The sequence below is a fragment of the Mesitornis unicolor genome, unplaced genomic scaffold (genome assembly GCF_000695765.1).
Source record: "Mesitornis unicolor isolate BGI_N332 unplaced genomic scaffold, ASM69576v1 scaffold12832, whole genome shotgun sequence".
NCBI classification, from domain to species: Eukaryota; Metazoa; Chordata; class Aves; order Mesitornithiformes; family Mesitornithidae; genus Mesitornis; species Mesitornis unicolor.
The window spans coordinates 5,051-14,705 of record NW_010167249.1 but is presented as its reverse complement, the minus strand read 5'-3'; the positions used below and the strand labels follow the sequence as shown (position 1 = coordinate 14,705).

The window sequence follows — 9,655 nt, the reverse complement described above, 5'->3', positions numbered from 1 at the left end:
CAGGAGTTGGAGTCCTGCAATTCTAAAGTAAACCAACAACAATAAAAAGGTTGATCCTGGTCCTGGCCTCAAAATGTTTCCAGTTTGAAGTCTCCAACCCAGAAATTCGTCCACACAAGGAGAACTTGTGGGCTGCCTGTCGCTCCCTAGACATTAATGCACTGTAACCCTGAGAACCCTACTGATGCCAACACAGCAAAGCTCAGTGAACCTCCCAGCAGTGAAAAGGAGATAGCAGACCTGAGATTAAAATCTTCCGCGATCACATTTATCAGTCCCTTATTTCTCTGCACTCTAGTAAACACAGCATGACTAATCCTTTCTTCAAGGCATAGTAACAGTGTCTTTATGGCTGCAGAAACAGTAATTTGCAAAGAAACAAATGCATTTGTTGCTCATAAAGAAAACTCTACGTGCAAAGAGCTAGAGGCATCATGCTTAAGTTACAACACTGGGAAACAAGCAATTCAGTTACAGACCACAGTTAGATCTAGTTTTAGCTACTGAATTATTAATAGGCTGGAAGTTTTGGAATAGAGGCAAGGATCACTATATCTCTGATTTGGAAACTCAAGAGCTTCCAAAGTGATTTAAACACTTCCTATCCTCAGTTGCAGCATCTAAACCATAACCCTGAAGATTCTGCACTTTCATTTTACCTCACCTAAAGCCTTGCTGTTGTAACCACTGTTTACATTCCTCATTTTCTTCCCCCGTGCTAGCTGTTAATTTGCTCCATGGGGGATTTGCATGAAAGATGTTACTAGAAAGAAGAAGATGGTTTAACCTCAACAACAAAACAAGGAAGTTGTGGAACAGCAAAACAGAGACACTGACACAAATGACTCCTCATTACATGCATTCAGATACTGCGTATGTTTCTTAGTGATCTTTCTGGACAATAAATTACATTTAAACAATCTTCCCTACAGACAGCCACTCCTCAGTTTCTTGTTCCTGTTGAAGAAGCTACTGGTCATCATTCTGTAAGCTCTTTTACTAATAGTCTTCTGAAACCAAAGGGCATTTGGTTTGAATGGTGTCCTGTGCCCTCCAGCACTGGCAAGCCTGGCTCAGTCCCACACTGGCTTTACTTACAGCTTTCTTGGACTTCTTCTTGGTGGAACGAGCCTTCTTTGCCTTCTCGATGACAGCATAGAGGGCAAAGCAGAGCCGCGCCATACGGGGAAGATCACAGATGTTAATATCAAAATCCAGCCTCTGCTTCCACACTGGCTCTGAGCAGACATTAACTTCAGAGCTTGACACTGTCTTGCACAGCATCTCGTTGCCATGAAAGAGACCTGCCTGCACCACCAGCTGAGGAAAGGAGAAATAAAAGAATATCATCAGTCCACAGTCCACTTGACCTGGCTGCTGAAGACGATTAGAAGAGGAATGGGACAGGGTATCCACTCCCTTGAACAGGACACCATGCACCTGTGTCTTTCCAGATTCACTGAGGCATTAAGTTCCTTAATCTTCTTCTTTACTCAACTCCAGTAAGACCATTGTTATCTTTTTACTTCATACAGACTTGCAAGAGCTGCTTAATAATTGCAAATTGCTTGGATAATCCATTAGTAAAGAGTATTACAGGCTTGATCCTGTAAAGCCAGGCAATACAAATATTCACCAAACCTTGCCCACTGAGATGCTGCAAAAGCTCAGGAATCCATCATGCCGAAAAAGCAGAGCAGACACTAAGAGCTAGGCAAATGCTTACACCAAAGAGGAGGCAAATCAACATCACAGAAGGGCATGTGCAAACAGCTGAGCCCCAAAACAAGATTGCAGCGCTCGCCAAAGGCCAGCTGTCTCCAGGTGCATATTTCTCTGCAAGCCTGCACTGCTACTGCAGCCTGCCACAACTGTGCAGCTGATAGGCCGAGCTTATCCCCAGCTTCACCTCTTCTGGTTTCTGTTTCCTTTCCCAAAGGGCAGCCATTCCCCTTTTCATTCCCATACTCCCTCTTCATGGCAAACACCTTGCAAATCCCAGGGTTTTGCTGCATCATGCTTTCTGCCTCTACCAGTCACCATCTCTCCCATCATTCTCTCTTCTCAGAACTGAATTTGTCCTCCTCTGCTTTTTGCAGACTTCCCTGCCCCTCCTCACCACTGTCAAGCGATATCACCACAAGACAGCAGCTCCGTTTGCTACTCAGAAACTTTTGCAGGGGCGTGTTTCTAAGAATGCATTGCTCTGTGACTGGGTTGGTGGCTAGCAAGTTCCCTTCCCTTTCCTGTTGTGCTGCACTTTAGAAACTGCCCAAAGGCTGAATGAAGCATAAGGGAGGATCACGTGAGCTCAAGCTGTCGGCCTCTGCTTTCCTCACAACACAAACAAGACAGATGTAACTGGTAAAGCCAAAACACAAAACCAAAACCCCAAACTGAGACAGTACCTACCTTCATTCTCTCATCTGCATTGACCTTGCTGCCTTGCACCAGCTCAATGTAGAAAGGCTGCTCTAAGGACCAGAGAGAACCATAGTTTGGCTAGAAAGAAAAAAGGGTTTCCATCAGAACTAGATGCAACAAAAACTTCTCAAGCCAGCACCAGACCTCATCCTTCATGACATGCTTATTGTTCCAACACAAAAGGGCATCGTATGGCAGGTGGGCAGCATGAAATGTGTGACAACCATGGAAGCTGTAGAGGGAACTGGAAGGCTAACTGCAAATTCCCAGCTCTTAGACTCTAGCTAGGAACTTTTCCTGAGAGAGGCAGGGAGAACCAGCTGCTGTTCCCAGACAAGATCAGCATCTCCATCAATGGATGACTTGAGGGTGGCCCTGCTGGGTCACTATCTCCTTTTACCTTTTTCTTAGGGAGCGGGGGAGGCTTGGCAGCCATCTTTGGGGGGCTGGCAATACAGTTGGTTTGCTCATCTCTCATAGCAATGATAGTGGAGGAGTGTACCATGGTCAGGTGGGGCATTAGGCCTCGGTGCAGGCAGCTGCGAATGTACTGCAAAGAGAGGACAGAGTCAGCACGAATTAAACGGAGACAGGCAGGCAAGAACAGTCAAGCAAATCAGAACTGGCTAAAGCAGAAAGAGGTGGAAGGAGTAAGGAAAGGACACAACCACAATGAAAATTCAGTTTAAAATTATCTCCTCTTGCTTTATAAACCTGCAGCTCACTGGACTCATCTTGCCAGCACTGAGAATATGAAGTGCCTTTTATAGCTGGCATTTCATCATCTGATTCAAATGGCTGCATTAAGGGAAAACACTGAGAAGGATTCAGTGCTCCCAATGGCAGTCTGCCCTGCCAAGGAACACAGGACAACTTGCCCAACTTTCTGCAAGAGAACCCCCAGCAAACAGACATTTCCAGAACCATAATCTACAAATGCATTTACACAGCACTTAGTAATCCAGGTATGGGCTTAGATCACTAGGTCCCAAATCCATAAGGATCTGTTAGGTTGCTAGAAATATCCCTTGCTCTAAGCAGGATCCAGGTCCTTACACTGATGTGTTGTATTCCTGTAAAAAGAGCATTGCCTCTTTGATGGAGGATAACATGTCTCAATCCACCATCTCAGTAAGAAAAGGCCATTAGGGAACAGACTCATTGATAAAGCAAGACAAAAGGCTCACCTGAAACTGGTACAGGGGGTAGTTCCCATAGAGATATTCACATTTCCCATTCACCTGCAGGGTGTAGTCCTCTGGGTTCTCCAGTGTCTCATGGCGGAAGACAGTAGCCTGCTTCTTGATAGCATAGCTCATTAATGTGATGGGGAACTCCTTTGGGGAGATCTGGAAAGTGAAGCTCTCCTGCAATCACAACAACACAACATACACTGTCAAACACCAGTAAAGGGCTGAAATCAGCACAAAGAGCAGCAGCAGCTCAGCAGATAGGTAACAACATTCCTGTTGCTGACAATAAAGAGAAGGATAGGCTAGAAATCAGGAACTTCAAAAGTCCAGTTTAAGCAGAATCACCAGTTCATGTGGTTGCTAGTCATTAAGAATCTTCCCACTGTCATCACACTAGCAAGGCAGAGGGTGGCTAGGGTTATCATGCTAAACACACTGCTCTGGAAGGCCCTTCTCCCACGGGGGTGGCTCCTGCTCCATGCCCAGGCACAACATGCAAAAATCACATTAACTAAGGGGAGCAGCCAAGAACAGGGACCCATGGGCAACACAGACTGAAGCCTGCAAGCAGTGTACGCTGAGCGTGAGCTGAGCAGACTCTTGGGCTTCAAAACAGAAAGGCATGTATTGGATTCCGTGCTCCTCTCCTACCCCAAACCAAAATGCTTTCCACCACACATGCATGCAGCAACTTCAGCTACCAGCTAACCAGTACACTCAGTGCATGTTCAGGAAGGGAAACATCTCCCTTGGTTGGAGGCTCAGAGTCTCCCTCCCAACTGTCTCCACAGGCAAAGGAATGTGGAGAATGAAGATGAACACTAAACACATGGAAACACTGTCCACACACACATTCATTTGTCTCCAAATGCCCAAAGGTTCCCAAAGGGAAAGCACAGACCAGTTAAAAGTTGTCACAGAAAAATTTGTGCTTTACCCCGCCAGATTGAAACTTGACATTGACAAAAATGTTCTTCGTAGAAGTATGTAGAGGGCCAGTCCCAAGGCCTTTGGCCATAGGCTCCAACTGCAAGGGGAAGTTGTACTCCATCCAAGCTGCCCAACTGAGCTGCTGTCGCTTCGCTGCTCTTTCCTCACAGAACTGGCACATTTTGGTGCGGAAATCATTCACCTCTGGATCCTGCACAGAGTCGAACTCATGCAAACCTAAGTGGAAAGTAAGACAAAATAAGCACCTGCATCCAATGGGGAAAATCAGCCTTTATTGATTATTCAAGTGCCTATGCAAACAGTCTTCCTAAACACATACTTCATATTTGGCCAAAAGGAGAAGAGTCAGCTAAGCTACTAATAATTGCTTATTTACTATGCACAATTGCACCAACTCAATTACTATAGCCCTCTGCCAGCAGGAAAGATCCCCCTTCTTGGGTCTGCACATACACAGTTCCCCTACCAGATGCACCAGAGACAAAATTTGCTAATTTCGTCTCCTGCATAAGCAGGACTCCATCACTATTCCTTAAGTTGCAAGGTTGTCTCAGACAGAAGCATGTTTCACCCACAGCCCCTTCCACACTCCTGGTGAGACCAATGATGGGAGCACTGACCTTTTCCAATGAGCAGGCTGATCTGGGAGTTAATAACCTTCTTGACTCTGTCACCTTCTCGAGCCACAAGCCGTAGTACTGGTAGGAAGGGCTGGATGTCACAAAGCCGCCGTTGCTCGTCCTCCAGCTCCTGCTGCTCTGCTGTCTGGTTGATGCACGTGAAGACATAGGCCTCGGGATCGCTGAGCATATGGTACAGAGGCTCATACTGAGCATGCTTCCACACCACCTGGGCCAGACCAACAGCAGGTTGAAACTATCTCTGCACTGCCAAAACCTCATCTTCCTCTTACCACAACCTCGCTCTCCTGAGATACACCGTTTAGCGAAGGGAATGCACAGCCAAACCTCACAGGATTCCTGGACTGGCAACCACAGGGAGCCTTTCAGCCAGGCCTGGTGGCCCCAACTCACCCTGAACTGCTAGGCAGATTTATTAGCAAGTGCCTTTAACTGACTTCCTTTTTTTATGCTTGCCATTTGCTTCAGGCAAAGTAAATCCCTCAACCTGAGTATTTAAATAACCCCCACCTGAAAGTCTCACAGTAAGTACCTGCTGACTGCTAGCCTTGTGAAATACAGATATTACTCCCATTGGAAGCAAAGTTGGGTTAAGTAACTTGCCCCCAGTAACGCAAAATCTGTGGTAAGAGCCAAAAACTTTTCTGAAGTCTTCTCAACACTATCCAGTTCCCAAAGATTCTTTGCTCCCAGCAGACAGCACTTCCGCATGACTGTTCATATTCCATTTCTTCACTCTCCTCCTAAGCGTTTGTTACAAGAGACAAAACCCCAGAGCAGATGGGCCTCTGGTCTGAGTCAGCATGCCTACTGGCTGCAAAACACAGACCTGTAACTAACAGCTGGAACCAATCAGCTCTACTTTTTTTGTGTTGTTTGGTTTGGGTTTGTTGGGTTTTTTTTTTACCTGAAAACTGCAGCATGAGAAAACTTGGAATAGTCTGGCACTGTGCTTCTGTCCCTTGTGATCTGTGACTCATCTAGGCCAGAATCCTGCTGCAGAGAAAACCTTCTCCACTGTTTTCCTTCACTCTCCCCTAACCCCACTTCCTGCCCAGCACACAAGGAAGCAGCTATATTTCATTTACACGTGGTTTCACTACAGCATTTTATTCCTCAAATGAAGCACTAAGAAAAATCCTCTCCTACCATTACCATTCTCAGTTTTCAGTATTCAGTTTCTATAAGGCAAGAGAATGCTGGGCTAGCATCCTGAACACTTTAAGAGAGTCCAGCATTTGTATTCAACTATTTGGGGGGTGAATTCTCTTGCATATGCACACACAAGAGCTTTCATAATGAAAAATCCAGCGTGGAGATTGGTGAGGTCAGGTGAGCAGTAACTGAGAATCCATGAGCCCTATGTGGCCAACTCAAATCTGCCTTAACTCCATAAAGTTACTGTAATTCTCATCCCAAGGTTGGATGAGTACCCAGAAATCTGAGCCCAACACCACAGGCACCACCACCAGCACCCTGTTGCTGGCAGTCTCAGTGGTTAAACGTGGGTTTAGTGGATTGCAGAGGCTGTCACAGAGGGGCTCTCATAGCGAGTCACAAGAAACGGCCTCAGAGCAACGCCAAAGAAACCCAACTTGCACTGAGTTAAGACCCAACACATTTCCCCAGGTCCTCCCCAAGAAGAGATTCTCCATGTTGCAGGAGATTGCAGACATAGCTGCGGAACAAGGCTGTTACCTGCTTGATGGTGCCCAAGCTGGCATTGCAGGACACAGAGAGGTTTAAGTATATTCCTGTGGGCAGCAGAAAGTCCACCTGGATGATTTGGTTTTCCCCCTTGGACCAGAATTCCATAGGGCAGTAAATGCCTGGGGGCATTCTGCTCACTTATTAGCTACCACCTGCAAGAAAAGGGGAAAAAGTCTGTTGCTGTTGACTACATAATATCTCCTCAGATCTGTGCTGGGCTCTGTAGAAAGGACCCAAAGGATGTAAGGTTAGCATATCCTCATAGCTCAGGAAAATATACACCTCAGTCAAATATCCAGTCCAGTGCCTTTAAGCTACAGAGGTGTTCTTGCTATAGAATTTGCTTCTATTTCAATGCAACCCTTTCTTAATCTCCTCTAGACAGGGATTAACAAACATCTGCATATGTATTTGACAAAGAAATTAAAGAACTATCTTCACTTGAGAGCAAAGGCACTTGTCCTGATAGCTCATCTACAACCAAGCAGCCAACAGAAACAATGAGTCCCTACCTGTGGCTTCGTAAGGCAATCCTCAGGCCACATGCTCCAAGCTCCACTTTGTTTTTCTAGAGCTCAGTTCCAGTCTGCAAGAGGGAGAAAGACGTGTTGTTGGTTCTGAGTGTGCATGCATTTTTTATACACACACACAAATAATAGTCCACTGTATATTCCCCCTCTACAAGTATAAGAAAAATTAAATTTAAGGTTGAGACCACTGAAATAGGTTTGCTAATTCCATCTGCATCCTTTCACTTGGCAGGGCTCTACAATTTACTGTCAGTGCATCCAAAGAGCATAAAGAGGAGAAAAAGAATTTGAATGCTATCAGGTACAAACTGTTGTTTTCAAACACAGAATAAGAGCACACATGAACAGCTAGAACAAAAGGCACCCAGCAGAAGCCTGTCTTATCGTTTCTTTCCTAAAGGCATATAATACCAAAGTCAGAGAAACCTGCATGCTCCATTCATTTGCCCAAAACCAAAACACTGCAGCAGTATAGAACTCCAGTTTCCTCCGCAGATTATGAGTATGGTGCCCCATGTGCAGGAAGAGCTTGGAGCTGTTAGCATTAGCCCCTACCAAGAGACAGAAGTGGCTCTAAGTCCCTTCAACCATCTCAGCAGGGAAACCAGCCTACATAAATTCCCTCTCACTTACCAGTGTTAGTCCACCAGGTCAGCAGAGAAACATGCCAGTGGTAAATTCTGGAGGGTGCTCACATAGCCATGGCTCGTAGCTGCTGTGGAAACCAAGACTCAAGCCTCCTGCCAGTCTGACTTCACTGGCTCTAAGTTCAGCCCCACATATGCCCTGAGCAATTCCAACAGTATTGCTTACCGTCATCCTGTGAAATCAGTACAAAATTTGCCCATTCACAACTTAAAACATGGCTTTGCAGCTGCAGACAGTGTTCAAACTTAGAAAGAAACTGAGCAACAAGCTGCTGAAGATTTGGGTCTCCCAAATCATGAAGTCCTGCTGGCAGCTTCTCATGAGCCAGCCCTATGCTTCAGTATGACAAGAAGCCCAGCATGTTATCTGCCAGTGCCTGGAAGCACACTACTTCCCCATCGGCAGTGAGGTAAGGATTCCCAGAAATACGAGCTACGTTTTATCTGTCCTGCTCCCTCATGCTGTATCACACAGAGACCGGATACAGAGACCACAAAACCACTCATGTGGCCTTAAGAGGGAGGGAAGTAAAAGGGGGAGGAGGCAAGGTTTACAAGTTTGATTAAAGTAAAATAAGCTTGACTACATTCAGAATGCTCTATTAGTCAGACCTCAGATCAGTGTGACAGTTTATACACAAAGCAAGCTCTGAGTAGACTAATACTCCTCCACCACTCCACTTTCACCTTCCTTTTTGCCTTGGGAAACTGGGACAGAGCTCTCCAGGCTGTAACCCTGTTTGCACTATCTTGACCTCACAAGTAAAAGTAATTACAATTTCAATTTCTCTGTGTCATTTTGCCATTTGTGAAGAGTCAAATGCAGCATCACTCCTTTCCGTCAGGGTTCACACTACTGGGGTTGAGATATACTCTTTGTCTTTCACTGCAGCAGTCTAAAAAAAGATTCCCCGTTGCAGCTGTAAATTTTTTAAAAGCCCCAGTGTCAACTCAGACTTTCATCCTGGTGGATAGACAGATTATTGTCAAAAATTCCATGCTGTGGTAGGGTTCTGACCTGTAAGTCTGGTAGCCTGAAGTTCAAGTTAACCCACATTTGACAGAAATTTGTTTACTGCACAACTTGCATATCTCTCAAAGCTAGGGCAAGCAAGAGTGAGTTTGTGTTTTAATGGGATGCAAACCCACAGAACAAACCTCAAGTAGGTACACATGCAATCAAAGACTCCTGCTTATCAACACCGAGCTGTAGCCACCCACCTTCTACCATAACATGTCCCTGGTCCTCACCCTTGCTACTGCAATATACCCCAAAACATCTTGCTGAAATATCTCCCCATTTCCCCACTTACACCCTTCCTATAACACTTATTCCTCCCCCACCAGCCACATCTTCCACGACCCTCAAATACTCATTTCACGTGCAAGACAGGTACACTGCTGCCTTCTGACTCCAAGAATGCCAGACAGTTTGGCAGGACAGGTTGCATGTGGTAGTTGGCACTCCATTGCACAAGAAGCAGAACAGACAGCCAGAAAACACAAATCTCTCGGCCTACAGCTGGCACTGCATCCAAGAGAGATGCATTTCAAGATTG

At 45.7% G+C, this 9,655-nt stretch overlaps 1 protein-coding gene across 1 annotated transcript in view; it reads right to left on the bottom strand.

Moving 5' to 3' along the window:
- Nucleotides 1-7,509, bottom strand: part of PIK3CD (phosphatidylinositol-4,5-bisphosphate 3-kinase, catalytic subunit delta) — a 20,107-nt gene extending 12,598 nt beyond the window's left edge. The window contains exons 1-8 of the mRNA XM_010178636.1: nucleotides 7,432-7,509; nucleotides 6,908-7,071; nucleotides 5,189-5,417; nucleotides 4,555-4,784; nucleotides 3,612-3,791; nucleotides 2,825-2,974; nucleotides 2,413-2,502; nucleotides 1,099-1,320 (exon numbers count right to left, since the gene is read on the bottom strand). Coding sequence (XP_010176938.1) covers nucleotides 1,099-1,320; nucleotides 2,413-2,502; nucleotides 2,825-2,974; nucleotides 3,612-3,791; nucleotides 4,555-4,784; nucleotides 5,189-5,417; nucleotides 6,908-7,048 — 1,242 coding nt within the window. The 5' untranslated portion in view covers nucleotides 7,049-7,071; nucleotides 7,432-7,509. The remainder of the gene's footprint in view (nucleotides 1-1,098; nucleotides 1,321-2,412; nucleotides 2,503-2,824; nucleotides 2,975-3,611; nucleotides 3,792-4,554; nucleotides 4,785-5,188; nucleotides 5,418-6,907; nucleotides 7,072-7,431) is intronic.
- Between the last annotated feature and the right edge of the window lie 2,146 nt (nucleotides 7,510-9,655).